The sequence below is a fragment of the Pseudophryne corroboree genome, chromosome 1, assembly GCF_028390025.1.
Source record: "Pseudophryne corroboree isolate aPseCor3 chromosome 1, aPseCor3.hap2, whole genome shotgun sequence".
Lineage (NCBI taxonomy): Eukaryota > Metazoa > Chordata > Amphibia > Anura > Myobatrachidae > Pseudophryne > Pseudophryne corroboree.
This window is the reverse complement of record NC_086444.1, coordinates 1,023,786,940-1,023,807,109: the sequence shown is the minus strand read 5'-3', so window position 1 is coordinate 1,023,807,109 and position 20,170 is coordinate 1,023,786,940. Positions and strand designations below refer to the sequence as shown.

The following is a 20,170-nucleotide window of genomic DNA, read 5'->3' as shown; positions in this document are numbered from 1 at the left end:
TATGTCTGGTACGCATACTTTTACTACCACTAAAGGATTCACAAAGCTTTATTCACAAACACTGAAGGCGCAACTGTTTTACCACTAGAACAAATTTGAACACTAAGTTCCCTTGGGAATTGGACATTTTGAAATCTGGTTGCGACACCATTCATTTGGGAGTGTTATTAATAATACGGTTTTGCACTGTTACTTGTGTAATATATTATCTCCCAATTTAGGGATATCTGGTTATATTGTATTCAGGTTGTAGCGCTGTTTGCACCTTTTTTTCACACATATATATATATATATATATATATATATATATATATATACACACATACACATATACATATACACACACACACACACACACACACACACACACACTAGCTGAATACCAGTGCTTCGCTACAGAATTTAAAGAATAATTCCAATCTTTGTCATGCCACACATCTGGGCTTTCCCGGATTGATTCCATCAAAATGCTGGTGCTGAGGATAATAATCCGCCTCCTTCTCTGCCCTCTGATGCTGCCCTGCTCAGTGCTGTACATACTGGGATGACAGGCCAAGCTCCGCCCGCTGTTTGTTAAATAGGTTAGGTTTGCAGGCTGACTCTATGTCAAAGGGCCCTTGCTTAGCTTTGACACTAAAGTATGCCTCTGCCTCAGCCGTGTGTGCCTCTGCCCCCACCCGTGTGTGCATCTGCCCATACCCATAGGGGTGTCTGCTCCTACCCGTATGCCTATGCCTCTACTCATGTGTGTCTCTGCCCCTACCCGTGTGTGCCTCTATCCTTACCTGTGGGTGACTCTGCCCCTACCCGTGTGTGCCTCTGCCCCTAACCATGTGTGCCTCTATCTTTACCTGTGGGTGCCTCTATCCTTACCTGTGTGTGCCTCTACACCTACCCATGTGTGCATCTGCCCCTACCCATGTGTGCCTCTGCCCCTACCCATGTGTGCCTCTATCCTTACCTGTGGGTGCCTCTGCCCCTACCCATTTGTGCCTCTGCTCCTACCTGTGTGTGCCTCTGCCCCTACCCATGTGTGCCTCTGCCCCTACCCATGTGTGCCTCTGCCCCTACCCATGTGTGCCTCTGCCCCTACCCATGTGTGCCTCTATACTAACCTGCGGGTGCCTATATCTGTACCTGTGGGTGACTCTGCCCCTACCTGTGTGTGCCTCTATACTTACCTATGGGTGCCTCTGCCCCTACCCGTGTTTGCCTCTGCCCCTACCCGTATGTGCCTGTATCCTTACCTGTGGGTGCCTCTGCCCCTATCCGTATGTGCCTCTACCCCTACCCATGTGTGCCTCTGCCCTTACATGTGGGTGCCTGTATCCTTACCTATGGGTGCCTCTGCCCCTACCCGTGGGTGCCTCTCTGTAAATTGCTCCAGGCATTCCAGAGTTATACCGAAAACTATGGATTTTTACGTCACCCCCTTCCCACCACCACCCGTAGGGATACTAGGGGTGTCTTACCCCCACAGTATTTTTTCCCAGATTGTAAGACATATGTGTACCAAGTTTGGTGTAAATTGCTCCAGGCATTCCAGAGTTATGCTGGAACATATATACATACCGTGTATATGTATGTATGTATGTATATATATATATATATATATATATATATATATACATACATACATACATACACACAATCCTGCAAGCAAAATCCTGCACTCACAGTCATAGATGCTCAGCTGCATGGGTGCTCATGAAGCATCAGAAGGGGACAAGTCAAAGCATATATTTTCCCATACAGAAACCACTCTCTTACAGAAGGGTAACAGGTCATGTATGCTACTGACAAGGGGGGTCATTCCGAGTTGATCACTCACTGCCGATTTTCGCAGCGCAGCGATCAGGTAAGAAAACGGCAAAACTGCGCATGCATATGCACCGCAATGTGCAGGTGCGTCGAACAAGTACAAAGAGGATCGGTGCTGGGCGGTGGATTTAGTGAAGAATCCATTCGCACAGCCGAACACAAGGTGATTGACAGAAAGAGGGCGTTTATGGGTGTCAACTGACCGTTTTCTGGGAGTGTTTGGGAAAACACAGGCGTGTCCAGGCGTTTGCAGGGTGGGTGTCTGACATCAATTCCAAGACCAAAAAGACTGAAGTGATCGCAAGGGCTGAGTAATTCCAGAGTTACTCTGAAACTGCACAAAATGTTTTTGCTGCGTTCGGCTGCACAGGTGTACGCACACTTGCAAAGCGAAAATACACTCTCCCGTGGGCAGCGACTATGCGTTTGCACGGCTGCTAAAAGTAGCTAGCGAGCGATCAACTCGGAATGACCCCCAAGGTTTGCTGTGCTACAACCTGGTTAAAACTCGTAGTGCAGATCATGTCCCACACCTTTCTCTGCTCTGCTTACACTCCTGACTGTTAGCCAGGGGGAGAGTGTGAGTGGAAGGTCCAATCACATTGAGGCTTTTGATTAGTCTGCCTGCTCTCATCTCCCATGTGCTGCCATTTTGGTGAACCAAATTAATTTTTGCAGATTCTGTATTACAAAACGAATTGAGCCTGGGATACACTGAAATCGGGACATGAATTAACAATAACAACACAAATCAACTCTATTGACCAAAGTATAGTTTTCAAATCTTTACATAAGCCCAAACCAGAATCGTCATTATAAACCTGCTCCAGACCCTAAGCTTAAGAGAATTAAATAAACTGTAATTATTGGTTGCTTGAAATGATATCCCCTCTCTACATAACCCAGCCAAGTACCAAACCATTAAATCCCTTTAAATCTTCTCCTGTAACAAACTCTACCGTACCTCCACATACAACCCCCCCCCTTCCCGCACACACACAAACACATAGATAAAGGCATCATATCCACACATATCTATCCTGTTACAGTATCTGAGAAAGCTCCTAGAAAAGAAAGTGGAGGGCTCTTCACTGTCCCAATTTTTATTTTATTATTTATTTATTTATTAACAGTTTCCTATAAAGCGCAGCAAATTCCGTTGCGCTTTACAGCAAAATCCTGCACTGGTTAGTGTCACACTGAGACGTGGAATCAGAAATGCCATTCTGAACTCCTGGCTGTACATTTTACTTTGTTAGCTACTGAGTCACCCTAAATAGTTACTGAAGCTACTTCTGGAAAAAACTAAGGGGTATATTTACTAAACTGCGGGATTTGAGAAGTGGAAATGTTGCCCATAGCAGCAAATCAGATTCTAGCTGTTCTAGAAGGTGCTAGATACAAGATAAGTACAATCTCTATTTCTAAAAACCTGCACCTTAGTAAATGTACCCCTAAGTGTAGGACACATCTCTTATCTATCACCATCATACTCTGATAAAAGATGTCTCTCAAACTCCCCCATTCTCCTACGTCTTCTTGGATAGGCAAATGCAATTATTTACTATCCAGAATTCTCTGGAAGATATTCCAGAAAGCCTAACTCTTTTTACACATATGTCTGTAACTGGTTTACTGACCCTTGTGCTCCCACCCTCCTCAAATGCTTCCTGCCACACTTCCCACTGCTACTCTGACCCACTGGCCTGTGCTGTGAAGGTATGACTGGGGCCTCCATAGATGGAAAGCTACTTGGCGTCTTCCCTGAAGAGCCATTTGGTCTGTTCTGGATTATGTCATACTCAACCTACACCTAAATTAAAAGAGAACCAATAAGATGATAACCCAATATTGCAGCTAGCAGCTGTAATCATTTACTAAGATGCCTGGCATGAGATGATCTGATCAGTGTTAAATCCAATGACAATTGGAGATCAAGTTAAATTTTAGGCCACTTGAACATTGTTAAAAATCCTTTATGGGCTAGTTCTGATATCTTTAAACAAACTTAAAATAATCTAACAAAAAATTATCACCATTGACTACGACTTCTTGTCATTGTCTATACAGGTGGATCTTTTACAGTGATTTATTGGAATTTTTTATTTTGTTTATATTTATACAGGAGCGTACACTTTCCCTGCCAAAACGCCAGCTTGCACCTCTTAATGTTTGGTACAAGGCAGACACAAGGAGTAGACACGGAGATCTGAACAAGGGTCTCCAGCGACCTTAACCTCTGAGCTGTTGTTTTATGGGCTTGTTTCTTATCCTGCTCATATATCTCAACCCTCCTCCAGACACCAATTACCAGTAGGGCCTGTTGTCAGGTTGATTGAGGAACGAATATATCTTTGTTGTAGAACCATCCATGGAGTTTTCTGCACATGAAACTAAGGCGATATTCCTAGCACAAGGGACTGTGGCACAATCATTTTATTAAATGAAATAAACATTTTTTTTTGTTAAATATATAAAAAAAACGCAATTTAGTTGGGCATAAAACAGTAAATTTCATGGAGCTGATGAAACCATGTTTACATTCATGATGACCGACTCATTGTCAGGTGTATTTTGTCTGCTACAACCATATCATCACTGTTTTAATAAACTAGAAGCAGCAGGGGCAAAACCATTTTCATCTGTAGTGGTCTTAAAGGGCCCCTGGGGACACATCAGACTGTACACACTCATCTACAATGCCCCAAGACACTAGGGCAGCCACTAAAATAAGCTTAGCCATGATAAATACTGTAATGCGGTCTGAAAATGACTTCTACCATTTGTGAATAGTGACATCATTGACATATACTTGCATGCTCTCCCGGAACCTCCGGAAGACTCACAAATAGCTTGATGAAGCAATTTGCTCTGACTCTCGTCATCTTGGCCCCATCTCCTGCTTTCCCAAACCGGGAATTATATGAGGACGTATGTAACAAGGTCTGAGTTTGACAGTGCGGGACGCCGGCCGATCTCTGACTTTTTTTTTTTAAGCGGCAATAATTTACAAGGCATGGTTTGCCTTGTAAATTATTGCCGCTTTAAAAAACGTACAAGATCGACTGGCATCCCGCACCTCCAGCAAACCGAGACCCTATTATTATCCTTTATTTATTTTGCACCACAAGGGTTCCGCAGCGCCCAATTACAGAGTACATAAATGAATAATCAAAAACAGGAAAACAGCAACTTACAGTTGAAGACAATATAGGACAAGTAAAGGGTAAATAAACTTAGCTACATCAGCAGATGACACTGGAACAAGTATCATGTAGCAGAAGACTGCTGGATTTGGTGCAGTTGAAGATTACTAAAGTAAGAAAAAGGATAAGCACATGCATATGCTTCTATATATTTCTATAAGGAAGCAATGGTGACATGATCATAGTGCCAGCCCCCCATAGTGCCAGCCTCACTGCCCACTTCCCCTGCACCCTCCCAGAGGGGATGCACTTGGCATCTCAGAGGTCACAATGTTGACAGTACAAGGTCAACAGTTATGCAGTTGACATTGTTGAAATTTCGACAGCTAACACGTCGACATCTGCAAAATGTTCACAATGTCAACACAGTAAATGTCTACAAGTAAAATGCTGACATTTTGCAAAATGTTAACATTAGAGTTACAGTTAAGGATATGGACATACTTAATGCTGCAACGCATGTTGCAAGTACGTATTAACGTGGTTTTTAATCTTCCTGTGCAGGGGGTGCCATTGCTATGGTGACCAGAGGCTTAGGGGTCCTGGACCCAGGTTATATAGCTGCATACCAATTTCCTGGACTTGCTTGCTAAGTAATTGGGTCTGACCAGTTGCCCAGCCTGAATGGGGTGACATTCCATTATCAGTAAGAGGCGTCTGTGGCAGTGGATGTTATAATGGTAAGGGGCCACTGTAATGTGGCATAATATGACCTACTTGTTGTAATGCGCTATAATATGAACAGGAGGGCACTATAATGTCACTTGAACTGGGGTGGTGTAATGTGGCACAATATGTAGTGGAGGCACTATAGTGTGGCATAATATGAACTGGTGCACTGTAACATGCAATAATATGAACTGGCAGCCCTACAATGTGACATAATGTAAACTAGGGCACTACTGTTGTTGATATCATCAACAAGGGCACTACTATGGTGCATAATGTTAACTAGAGCACTACTATGGTTCAGAAAATTATGAAGGGCACTATTATGGGGGGCATACAATTAACAACTGCTGCAGAGAGGTGTCTATCTAGAAGCGCTGGAACAGGGCGTCTGGAAAATGTTGCTATGGAGCCCACAAAGTTCTGGCTATGGGGGTCATTCCGAGTTGATTTCGTTCGCTTCGCAGCGCAGCGATCAGGCTAAAAATCGGCACTTCTGCGCATGCGTATGGTGTGCACTGCGCACGCGCAACGTACTTTCACAAAAGCTGATGCAGTTTTACACAAGCTCTAGCAACGCTTTTCTGACGCACTGTTAATCGTTGAGTGATTGACAGAAAGTGGGTATTTCTGGGTGGTAACTGATCATTTTCGGGGAGTGTGTTGAAAAACGCAGGCGTGCCAGATAAAAACGCAGGAGTGGCTGGAGAAACGGGGGAGTGGCTGGCCGAACGCAGGGCGTGTTTGTGACGTCAAAACAGGAACTAAATAGTCTGCAGTGATCGCAAGGTAGGAGTAAGTCTCGAGCTACTCAGAAACTGCACAATCTTTTTTTGTAGCTGGGCTGCGATCCTTTCGATCGCACTTCTGCTAAGCTAAGATACACTCCCAGAGGGTGGCGGCTTAGCGTTTGCACTGCTGCTAAAAGCAGCTAGCGAGCGAACAACTCGGAATGAGGGCCTATGTCCCGGTATATGCTGTTCAATGTCATGTAAATAACTGGAGGGATGCGGTCAAAATCCCGGGAGTTGGGATTCAGGTTAAGGTTAGGCATTAGGGGGGGGATAGGCTTTGAGGGGGGGGGGGGGGGGGGGAGTTAGTGATAGAAGGGTGCGGTAGGGCTAGGCTGCGGGAGGGGTGAGTTAGGAATATATACCGGAATCCGTAAAGGAGTGTGTCCTCTGTGAGATTTTTACTCCCATGTACTAATATAAAAGTCAGCTAGAATCCCCCTAAAATTTAACAGTACAATGCAATAGTAAATTGTACCCAAAAGCAGAAAGCTTTTGCAGTAATCTTTTTCTGGCAATGATGTCAGAAAATCCGTCAAATAAATAAGAACTAAACAAAATACAGGAATTATTTTCTCTTTTATTCCTTAAAGTAATCTGTAATACATTTACATAATCTCTGCCTACTCTTCTTCCCATAGCATATACTGCATGCAATAGCTCTATAGAACAGAACAATGACTGCTAAAACAATACATGAATATAACATTGTATAGCTTGCACAGTACGGTCAGAATTTGCAGCAGTGTGTAGAATATGGCATAGTGTCTTTGGGTCCACAGCTATGCTCCATTCTAATTATAAAGTATTACAACTTTAATTAATACTGTAGGGGTAAAAGACACCTTTAGGTCCATGGATATACTAAACACATTGGCCCTCATTCCGAGTTGTTCGCTCGGTATTTTTCATCGCATCGCAATGAAAATCCGCTTAGTACGCATGCGCAATGTTCGCACTGCGACTGCGCCAAGTAACTTTGCTATGTAGAAAGTAATTTTACTCACGGCTTTTTCATCGCTCCGGCGATCGTAATGTGATTGACAGGAAATGGGTGTTACTGGGCGGAAACACGGCGTTTCAGGGGCGTGTGGCTGAAAACGCTACCGTTTCCGGAAAAAACGCAGGAGTGGCCGGATAAACGGTGGGAGTGCCTGGGCGAACGCTGGGTGTGTTTGTGACGTCAACCAGGAACGACAAGCACTGAACTGATCGCACAGGCAGAGTAAGTCTGAAGCTACTCCAAAACTGCTACGAGGTTTGTGATCGCAATATTGCGATTACTTCGGTCGCACTTTTAAGAAGCTAAGATACACTCCCAGTAGGCGGCGGCTTAGCGTGTGTAACTCTGCTACATTCGCATTGCGACCGATCAACTCGGAATGAGGGCCATTATTCCTACTATAAGAAATATAATGAATACAATTTCAGGCATTTTCAATTCTATAGAAAAAAGAAATGTATCATTACATTGGTGTTACTCTGTAAACTTTATATTCATAAGCTCCGGGGAGCTAACCTTCTCCCTTCATGAGATCTGAAAGGATTTCTAAAACCTGGCTATGCGGATATATCATCTCTGCAGCATTTTATGCAATATGCTGTGCTGCAATGCATGTCAAATAACTGCTGTGCCGACACACAGGAAATGCCGGGTTTAAAGAATAATCATTTTCCTTTTGTCTTATAAACTTCCACCGGTGTCTATTAATATTTGTGAAGATATTTGAATAGATCTTGTCTCAACGCATTATTCAACTACTGTGTGTGAAAGTCTCCATGAGTTCCATAAAAAAAACGAGTGGCTTCAACAATGCAATCCACAAAATTGGCCACGTTTGATGATAATAAAGGTAGCAGTTTCAATGATGCCAACAATCCAACAATTAATAAAGTTATTATAAGCAGTGTAAAACAATCCAGAGTGATATATTATTGTGGGCAGTACGGATGGTGAAATGGTTAGCATTACTGCCTTACAGCACTGAGGTCATGGATTCGATTCCCACCATGGCCCTAACTGTGTGGAGTTTGTATATTCTCCCTGTGCTTGTGTGGGTTTCCTCCGGGTACTCCGGTTTCCTCCCACAATCCAAAAAATATACTGGTAGGTTAATTGGCTTCCAACAAAATTAACCCTAGCATGAATGTGTGTGTTTGTGTACATGCGGTAGGGAATATAGATTGTAAGCTCCACTGGGGCAGGGACTGATGTGAATGGCCAAATACTCTCTGTAAAGTGCTGCAGAATTTGTGTGCGCTATGTAAATAACTGGTAAGAAATAATAAAATAAAGAAGGTCTGCGTGAACTAATTATTTTCACAGTACTGAATTTACTTACCATAAAGGTTTATCTGCATAACAGTATTTAGCAACAGGGAATTTGTTTTAGGGTCTCAATTTTAGTTCGTTCATTCAAACCCATGGTAAGAGAACTCTTGGAAACATGATAATGTGGGTGCATTATTATTTATTATTACTCACAACTGACATAGAGAAGTGCAAGTCAACAAGTCCTCCCCCAGGGGTTTACCCAGAACTGTGTGGGTCTCATAGCAACATATTGAAGGGGGGCCCCTGTCCCAGTGCTTGTAGGGAAGTAGATCAGATTATGACACATTACAAAGGCGGCTGTTGGGGTGGGGGCGCGGCGTTGTGGGGGAGTGGTCTGGCCAATGCCGCACAGTTTGTTTGATGTAACACGCAGCCGCTTAGATGAAGAAAATGGCAGTGGACGCCTGCACACGCACCCTACCTGAGGGTGCAGGGGGTCATCATTAATTCTGGACACAGCATTGAGATCGCAATTGTATTGCGATAGCAGCGCTTGTGCCAATTAGCATGCTGGGTGGCCTTGCCCTGAGCTGGGCGGACCCCAGCATGCGATAGAAAGGATTGCAGATTCTGCTTTTTAGCTAAATCTGCAATCCAACCTGAATAACCCCCTAAGTAGCCTATTCAATTATGTGTGACTAGGTGCTTCATCGTGCCCTACGGGCGCTCTTCATACCGTCGCAAGGGGCTACGCACCTTTAACCCTTGCATGCCTGTATGGGGTTCAATATTTGTATTATATGGAGTATTACCTGCATTCCTTTGTTAGTGGTTAAATATTGCACAATGAAAGGGCGTGCGATGGTGAAGGAGGCGCAGCCCCTTGCGATGGCGTGAACAGGGCACGATGTACAGAATGAGCGGGTGCGGGGGGAACTGCGGATGGGGGAGGGTGTCTGTAGATGCTGCAGGTGGAGGGGGGACAGATGCGGGGGGGCCCGGATGGGGAAGGGTTGGGAGGTGCTGCGGGTGGGGTAGAGACAGAAGAGTGGGGGCTGTAGATGGGGGAGGGGTCCGGAGGCACTGCAGGTGGGGGAGGGGCAGGGGTGTCACGGGGGAGGGACAGGTGCAGGGATGTTGCGGATGGGTGAAGGGTTCTGGAGGTGCTGTGGGATGGGAAGGGGCGGGGGTGCCGGGGGTGGGGTAGGGGGTCCGGAGGCACCGCGGTGGGTGAGAGGCAGGTGCGGGTGGTGCGGCGGACGGGGAAGGGGGTCCGGAGGCGCTGCAGGTCGTGGAGGGGCAGGTGCGGAGGTGCCGTGGGTGGGTGAGGGGGGGACCGCAAATGGAGGAGGGTGTCTGCAGATGCTGTGGGTGGAGGGGGGCAGGTGTGGGGGGAGACATATGGGGGATGGATGGTGGAGGGGTTCTGGAGGTGCTGTGGGTGGTGGAGGGATGGGGGAGTGGGAGCCGCTGGTGGTGTAGGGGCTCTGGAGGCACAGCGTGTGGGGGAGGGGTGGAGTGTCGCATGTGGTGGAGGGGAAGGTGCGGAGGTGTGGTGCATTGGGGAGGGGTCTGGAGGCGCTGCGGGTACTGTACCTGCCAAAAAGGTAGTTGGAGGGTATGCAGTAACAGGGCCAGGACAGGGGTGACAGAGTCAGAACAGAGGTGACGGGGCCAGGACAGAAATGACAGGGACAGGATAGGGGTGACAGGGCCAGGGTAGGGGCGGCAGGACCAGGATAGGGGTGACAGGGCCAGGATAGGGGTGACAGGGCCAGGAAAAGGGTGACAGGGCCAGGATAGGGGTGACAGGGCCAGGATAAGGGTGAAAGGGCCAGGATAAGGGTGACAGGGCAAGGCCAGGGGTGACAGGGCAAGGCCAGGGGTGACAGGGACATGACAGAACACAGGGCACGGGAGAGATTGGTATTAGGGACAAAACAGTGGTGACAGACAGATGTGTCTTACCGGAGTCACTGCTGCTGGCTGCTGCTGTTCCACTCCAACCTGTTGGGATCTGCTGCTGGTGGAGACTTGGCATGGCCGACTCTCTCAGGCTGGAGTCCTGCTTTCTCTGCCTGCCCGCATCCCTCCCCCCACTCCTCAGTCACACACCGCGGACCTGGCGCGGCTGCCGGGCACTGTGGTAAGGGGAGACTGGGAGTGACTGGTTAGCCCCCAGGAGACGCTGCGGCTGGAGGGAGGAGGGGGTCATAGCATGCACGCGGCGCGGACCTCGCGGCTGCCGGGCACTGTGGTAAGGGGAGACTGGGAGTGACTGGTTAGCCCCCAGGAGATGCTGCGGCTGGAGGGAGGAGGGGGTCGGAGCCTGCAAGCAGCGCGGACTTCTGCAGCGCTGCCCGCCGGCTAAAGTGTGTGAAGGAGCTGGGCGCACCTCACTGCGGGCGGCAGCGCTGCAGCTAGCGTTGGGGTTGCCGGGGCTGGAGATAACAGAGGCAGTACGGAACCTGCACAGCGGCAGGTGCCCCACAAAACTGCAGCTAAGAAGCGTGGAGTGTGCCAGAAAGTGACGCTCCTCTGCGTCAGAGAGCCCCTGCTGAGTATGCTGATGTGGGGGGTCAAGCACACAGTGAGCCGGTGCCCGTCTGTCTGTATGGCGTACCCCCTCACACACCCCCATACCTCCCAACTGTCCCGATTTTCGCGGGATAGTCCCATTTTTTCGGGTCTGTCCCGCTGTCCCACCCGCGGGCCGCAGTGTCCCGCGGTGTGGGGGGGGGGCAGTTGGGAAGCTCCTGTACTCGCTGTTCTGCTTAGCATGCACACAGCATCTATTTAGTGGAGAAAGAGGGAGAGGGGGCATCAGGGGGTACGGATTAAGGGTGGGCCCAGGGGGTACGTACCCCGGGCCTCACAGTTTTAGGTGGGCCCCCAGCTGGAGTAGCTCTGTCCCAGCTCTGAAGCTCCCCCGTCCTGCCAGTAACAGCAGCAGCATTGTGCTACAGTCATCACACACTGCTGCGTGTTGGCAGGTCTGTGGTGTAGCAGGGAGGCAGCAGTCTCCCTGCTTTCTTCTACCTGTGCGGGTGTGTAGGGGGGAGCAACTACCCCCTCTGGATTTACCTCTAGCTGAGGGGCCAAAATCCCATAAAAAATAAAATAAAATCTGGAATTTGCATAAGGGGCGTGACCACGAGGGCCGCAATTAGGCCACGCCCCCAAACCCACAGCAGGCACAGCAATGAGATAGGGTTCCTGTCTCAAGTGCCCTGGGCCCCCCGGACTCATAATCCGCCGCTGGGGGCATGCCAGCAGCTCACAGAGCGCTGGGCATGCCCCCTCACTGACGAAAACAGGGGCGTGGCTCGCGATCGCGGGTCCACCTGCGAAGCCACGCCCCCTTTCCCATTGGTCATGCCCCCTTTTTGCTGTGCATGTGTCCCTCCTGCCTGAAGAAAGCTGGGAGGTATGCACCCCTGCTTGTGCCATGCCCATACCATCTGCTCCTGCTCCTGCTCCAAGTCTCCTATAGATTTGCCCAGATCTGTGACTCATTTGACTAACTCCGCCCAGTGTTTTGACTCCGCCCAGCGTTAGCAAATGAAGCACAAAGTCACAGATCTGGGCTATTATATAGGAGATGTGCTGGCAGACAAGCGTGGGATCGCTCATAAGGGTGGCATATTTCGACCATAAACATTGACAATTTTACCTTGCATACCCACAGTGTTGTTCTTCTGTAATTATCCCTGATATGCGCAACTGAACACCATGGGCAATTGACTATGCCATCACAATATCACACACACACACACACACACACACACACACACACACACACACTTATATAAATGACCCCTTTAAGACGAAGCTCACTTTTGTCTGCCATCCTGACACATAAAGCACATTGTTAAACCACTTTAGCATAAACAGAACTATTTCTTCTTGGCGATACTTAACACTGAGCTACCACAGTGTGCATTGACTATCACATTAGCCAGCTAGTCCAACCTCGATCACAGGAACCAGCAACTTTTTAAAGGCTTAGCTCTATCCTTATTTTCTGTTTTTTTTACATCCTATACTCCTTTATATAGTCCTATACTCTGAGGCTAGCCGTTTCCTGCTTTCCTACAGAAAGCTGGCAAGCCCAAGTGCTATATATTATACATAAACACATGCACATATATACCTATAAGATTATATTATTGTAAATATCTTATGCTCTAATGAGATTATTAAGAAAAAGTGTTCAATATAGTAAGCGGTGTAGCACAGGTACATAGCGCCTTGCAGTGCTGCAACTATAGGTTTGATTACAGCCAAGGCCCCATCTGTGTGGAGCTTGTGTGTTCTTACTCTATTTGCTCCTCTTTCCTCCAAAACTCAAATCTTCTTCTAAAGAGGATAAGTAGAGTTGTTATCCACAACAACCAATCAGATTTTAGCAGACATTTACCTAGTCTACACTCTAAAAAAACAAAAATTCCATTGGTTGCCATAGGCTACACCTCCACTTATTATCTTTACAAGGTTTATATTGTAAGCTCCAACGGGACAGGAACTGATGTGAATGAGACAATAACCTCGGGAAGGCATTGCACACAATGGGAATGTTGTACCAATAAATGAGCATGAATAATTGAGCGGTCACATAGGAAAAGTAAGAAATGCATTGACGATACAGCAAGACTATGGACAGAGTGTCCTGTTCTTACCATGACATTGCACACTCTCTGCCAGAAAGGTTGTATGCACCAAACGTGTGCTGGCATTGAACTCGTCATCAGAGCCCTGAATTGACTGCTTGGCACTAGCACTTAATAACCACCTCTGGTTGTCATGGAGATGGGATGATGGAGTAGGGGGATGTAAATGCTCAATAACTGAAGCACTAGAAGATGAGGATGGCATGGGAGAACCTGGGGATAAAAATAAAGTTGTACAAATAGAGATTAGAATCATGCATTACAGCATGCAAAGGCAACCATTAGAAATGCAGGATAAAAATAAAAATAAAATCATATTTCTTACACTTATGTAAAATAAGCAAAAGAACGGAAGAGTGCCATGCAGCAAACATAACATTTGGGGAAATAAAGAAAATCCGCATGAGGTTAATGTGCTGCATTACATCTAGACCTAAACACTCATGTACCCAGGAAGTCAAATCAAAAGAGAAATGCAACGTGTGTATATATTTTTATTTATATATATTAAATATATATATATATATTTATACACATACATACATACATACATACATATATATATATATATATATATATATATATATATATATACACAAATAGAGAATTCAGCACTCACCATAGCAAGCTCACTTGTCCTCACAACATCAATAAATAAATGATGGGGGTTTATTGATGTTGTGAGGACAAGTGAGCTTGCTATGGTGAGTGCTGAATTCTCTATTTGTATGTATTTGGGTAGGTGGCCATGGGCTGCATGCACCCCACCCTATGAGTGGTGAGTGCAGACACTGCACCCCGCTTCTGGGGTGGCGAGTGCTGTGGTTTTCTATATTTGTTTGTATATATATATATATATATATATATATATTTTCATTCATACATACATATGTGCTTATCTGTATACAGTATATCTGTATATAAAGAGAACTGCTCTGCAGTGCGGACAGCTAATGAGTGTCCTCTAACTAAAACACAGCATCAGCAGCATTTCGCACCTGCTACTCTGTAGAACAAAATCCTGCCTGTAGGGGGCGCACACCATGTCTAAATACAAATATCATCTGTAACCCAATTTCAAAGTGAGTTTCTGATGTGTGCTAATAATGTATTGATCCCACTGCACTAAGCACGCCAGACACCGCAGTGAGTAATGCATGTGGATCAACACTGTTATTTGCATTTGCACAAATCTGAAAGAATCTCACTTTGAAATGTTCTAATTTTTCCCCGTAATATCCACTTGATCCATTTTGTACGGTGTACTTATTTCAGTGAGTGAAAGCTGGTCATGAACATATCTATTTGTATGTATATATATATATATATATATATATATATATATATATATATATACAGAGAGAGAGAGAGAGAGAGAGAGAGAGAGAGAGAGAGAGAGATTTTATATATAAAAACTAAAGGAAATAGGACAAAAAAAAGTGTGTGTGTGTGTGTGTGTGTGTGTGTGTGTGTGTGTGTGTGTGTGTGTGTGTGTGTGTGTGACTAGCAAATGTGATGCTAACTTGGCCCCATACAAAAAAATAAAACTTTATAGCTTATCTAAACCAGAGCATACGAGACAGCACATCATCCCACAGCTCTTCAAAGTGAATATTTAATTCTTCAATGCTCAAAAGTAAAGCACACCTAAAGATTTATCTGTCCAATCAGGCTGGTTGGAAAAGAAGGACACATCATACACTGGTGACAAATAAATATATATATATATATATATATATATATATATATATATATATATATATATACATTCCAAAAAGGACCGGCACTCCCACCAATATTCGCCTATATGCTCCGGTGCCTTCCAAGAAAAGTCCACAGCCAGAAAGAAGAGGCAGCACTCGGAGACTTAAAAGTGCTAAACTGTATTTTCACAAAAGAGAACTAACGTTTCGGGGTCACACTACCCCTTTCACTTTCACGTTCACTTTGACAAAGGGGTAGTGTGACCCCGAAACGTTAGTTCTCTTTTGTGAAAATACAGTTTAGCACTTTTAAGTCTCCGAGTGCCGCCTCTTCTTTCTGGCTATATATATATATATATATATATATATATCTTACATACAATGCTGTATCAGATAAGCCTTCCTTTCATTTATAGTACTTTTGAATTTGCATAGCATACATTAAATACCACTTACATTATGAAGTGCGCGATGATGTATATTTTTCTTAATTTTGAGCATTGAAAATAGTCTTCGGAGAACTGTGGGATGATATGCTGTCTGTATGCACTGGTTCAGCTTTATTGTTTTGGTACAGGGCCAATTCGGCACCACATGTGCTACACATGCACATATACTGTGCATAAATATTATTTTTTATATATATGTTTGTATATATATATATATATATATATATATATATATATATATACACACACACACACACACACACACACACACTCACACATACAAACACACACTACACAATGCTGAAAGTTTCCGGAATGTGTCAATATTATACACTACAGTATCATAGACTGCCAATAGTAGTCTGAAGTAAATACTGTGTGCAACCATTTATCGCAACCTTACATTGGATTACATGCTTTGTCAAAGTATTATACTTGGTGACAACTCATAGCTGCTTTTCTACAGGATTAAACAGTAATTTTCTCTCGGTCTATCAGGAAGTATTACCACTCATCATACATTCTCTCCAGGGTTTAACAGTCATGCTAACACCATACATTCCAAGATATACTATCAGTTCCTTGAAGGACTTTATGGTATTTATTTATTTAAAATCTCCTAATGTAACTTATCAGATAACGGCATGATGCTATTTTAGTGGTTGTGTATTACTTTTATCTTGCATGTAAAACATTTTTGCTTTCTGGGAGGTTAGACTTCAACAGAAAACTGCAATATGTGGTGGAGATAAAATCCCCGAGTCGGGGAGACGTTTCCTAATCTCTGGAGCATGTTTTATCTGTGACTCCTTCCATATAATAATCTGGACACTTGCTCTCTGCATTTGTGTAACCTGAAATACAGAATATTCATAACCACATATGTTCCCACTCTATCATTTATTTATTGTACCATAATGAGCAGTCTGAGGATTACACAGAATTCCAGAACTAAATATACCACAGGATGTTTGGAGTGTTGGCTAATGTGTGAGTTTCATTCATAAAACATAGACGAACACGCAATTCATTATGTTACATTGTATTTTCTCATGTTGCAAACTTATTTTCCACATGAAAAACATTAATCTATGCGCATGAAAGCTAATTAGAACGATATTGCAGTGTAGAATGATTAAGCTGTTTAATATGTAATATTATTAGTTTATAGTCTACTTTTATCTCATTGTATGTACACAACGATATACTTTGAAAATGCAATAATAACATTTTATGTAAGATACATTATAATGCTGCTTATAGCACACTGTAGACTGTTATTTCAGCAATTGTACTACCAATTTCTTGTTTGCAGGCAAGGAAAACCTGAAAAAACACACATATATCCAATCCACTAAACTAACCCTAATACCTTAACCTACACCCCTAAACTAACCCTAATACTCTAACCCTAAAGGGCAGACTGGATGGGCCATGTAGTTCTAATCTGCTGTCAAATTCTATGTTTCTATGATTTATACAGTACAGTATAATACTTTGTTTCATGCACCAAATTATTACAAATATTGTATGAAATGACCTTCAGGCCATATGTAAAAGGTGTAATGTGAAACATAAATGCATTTCATGTTTAGGCCCATTTTTAGGGTTTTTACCGCATTTTCAAATGTACTAACCCCTGGCTGCCCGCTTGCCGATTCGGAGGGTAATACCAGCTTTTTTTTAGCGTTACCCTATAGAAGTCTATGGGCTTCTTTACGCATCCCGCCGCCCAGCACTGATCACTCTGGCCCCCCTCATCTGTGTGCTGCCAGCATCCCGGCACGCTCCCAGATCCCCCAACCTCCTCTTCCCCAAGCAACACAGCCAGCTGTCCTTCCGGCTGCAGGGAGGAGGAGGAGCCCTGAACTCCCTGCAGACATCACGTCCTGGTGCTGGGAAGAGACGGAGACCCTCTCACACGGTGGAGAAGGCTTTGCAGGGGGGAGCTCTTAACACATTGCAATACTAATTACATATGTTAGTACATCTGCAATTAACATCACTGTGAAATATGGCGGCCTTAGACTTGGGTGCCATCTGTGAGCTCTCTCATTATGGCAGAGGTTCTTAAACGCGGCACCCTAACGGCCCAGGTTTTAAGTATATCCGTGGCTCAGCAAAATATTCCAAACTACTGAAAAATCCGATATTCAAAATACTTCTGAGCCCAAGCATTTTGGATATGGGAGACTCAACCAGTATCACATTGATGGACACACTTTCCGTTCAGCCTTTCCACTTGTGGTTCAGGAACCCCAGCTGGACAGTCATTTGAATTTTCCCACCCAACTGTGATGTGAGCCCCCCACAGCAAGTGTATGGGTGGTTGGCGGGCCATCCGTATACACAGCCAGATGGCCCGACGCAATATGTCTGTGAATGACATAGTTCACAGACATATCCAGGGTACACACCCGCCGACGGGCTCACGTTATATCGGCTGTTCGCTTGAGCAGCCGATATATTGGTCAGTGTGTACCCAGCATAAATCCTTGGATTAGATTTACTGACAGGGAGTTTGTCAAAACCACTGTTGATCAGTGACTTTGTTTGATGGATTTAAAAAACGGCAGCAGAAATAACTCAGCCCCTTTTCGCATTTTTTTTTTCTGTTGCCGTTTTAAAATGATTGGCTGCTTTAAAAAGAAAATCACCGGTTAGTAGATCTACCCCAAGGAGAGAGACTTGTGTAAGTTTGAACTGTCTGGGCAATTTTTTGTATATTTGGTGAATTGGAGGAACCAGAAGATGCATCCAGCACCGCACTATTAGCACATGGTTATGTCTATGTGTCCTTTGTGATCAGGACCTGGAAGTGACATAACAAGAGGGCAGGAGAAATCTTCCGCCCTTACAGCACCCCAAGTGTTTTGTCCGTTCTGTTCATTTGAGGTTAAAAAAAAAAAAATTCTATGCACCATTGGACCCTCGTGGGCTCGCTTGGCTCACCACGCTTCGGGCTCGGTGTCTCGCTCCGCTCACCACAGGTTACTATTCCAAATAGTTTGTGACATGGACCCAGGGGCTTATGGGAAAGGTCCTCTCCACGAAGGGAAACTAGACGTTACCATTAGCATATGCTCCAGATGTACGTTACTCATACAGGAAATACACGTACACCAGACAAGGTTATAAGCACAAGAAATGTTTGGTTTTGTTTTTTAACAATTGTTTCAATAGTGAAATATGCATTTATCATGAGGTTTAGTAAAAAAAACAACCTCTATAATCCAGCAGGGTATAGGGTTCCTGCTTATGTATGAGTTAAAGTAAAAATAAACTTAGTTAGATATCTTTGAAAAAGTCCCAAATGTAGGAGTAAACACTTCAGCAGATTTAACAGATCAATGGAGGAATGTGTTTAACAATTAGTAGCAAACCCTGCACCAATTTACTGCAACACACTACAGACGAATTGTGTATACAACGGGTGATCAGCTGTCTGGGAGCTAGTAACAAGGGAGAGAGCTGGAGGATTCTAAGCAAGCTGGGAAATAAACCGCAGTTCTCTTACAGAAGAATGATCCGTAATGGAGAAGGGACTATCCAGGTAGACAAAGCTACTGTATATGCCAGAGCAGGGAACACAAACTCCCAAGCAAACTGCAGGATTAGACCGAACTGTTAGTATGGCAACAGAGTGGTCTGTGAGTATGCGACCACAACTACAGTAGTTCCACAGATAATCTAATGCAGTGCTACTGTCTGCTATTATTGGTTTGTCTATTGACTGCAGATTTCTATAGTGTTTGCTACATCTAGATATTATCATTCATATACCTCGTTTAGTGTTATGTATTTTAGTTACTTTTAATACTCTTATATGCGGAGACTATTATCTTTTTCTGTTAAATGCACACAAGGAGTTTTTCGGTTTAATAAACCCTCTTAAAAAGCAGTCTTGTGATTTTATGCCATGGTTTATATATCCAATTAGTGGAGATTTGAATTTTATAAATACCACCCTTACTGTACTCACTTGGCATTTAATCACTGTCTCCCATCACCTCTCCACTTTTCCCCTTTCTCATCCCCTCATCTTTTCCCTTCCCAGACCCCTCTCCACCTTTTCCCTTCCCAGACCCCTCTCCACCTTTTCCTTTCCCCATCCCCTCTCCACCTTTTGCCCTTCCCCATCCCCTCTCCACCTTTTCCCCTTTCCCATCCCCTCTCCACCTTTTCCCCTTTCCCAACCCCTCTCCACCTTTTCCCCTTTCCCATCCCCTCTCCACCTTTTGCCCTTTCCCATCCCAATCCCCTCTCCTTTTCCCGTCCCCATCCCCTCTCCATGTTTTCCGTTTCTTATTTCCTTTCCAGTTGCAAAGAAGCACAAGTGCAAATTGCGACCAGTGTAGGCATACACTGTTCTGTGGGCATGCAAAGGAACAATCTGCATATTTTATGCCAAAAACGTTCAACGCAGACTAAGCTGCTTTATGTAAGTATTTTGCCTACTTCCTTGCTCAGTTATATATCTTTGTTATTAACGATTTGTTATGGGGTCCATACATTAGGCAGAAATCAGGACAGGGTCAGAGGACAGGGGAAATCCAACATGTAATCCGCAACTCTGGCATTTTTAA

At 44.6% G+C, this 20,170-nt stretch overlaps 1 protein-coding gene across 15 annotated transcripts in view; it reads right to left on the bottom strand.

Annotated features, from left to right (window-relative positions):
* TENM3 (teneurin transmembrane protein 3) overlaps positions 1 to 20,170 on the bottom strand; it is a 1,613,133-nt gene that overhangs the window by 444,307 nt on the left and 1,148,656 nt on the right. For 10 of the 15 annotated variants that reach the window (XM_063920671.1, XM_063920672.1, XM_063920674.1 and 7 more), the window contains one exon: positions 13,442 to 13,645. The exons of the other annotated variants lie outside the window; for them this stretch is intronic. In XM_063920671.1, coding sequence (XP_063776741.1) covers positions 13,442 to 13,645 — 204 coding nt within the window. The remainder of the gene's footprint in view (positions 1 to 13,441; positions 13,646 to 20,170) is intronic. 15 annotated transcript variants of the gene reach the window in all.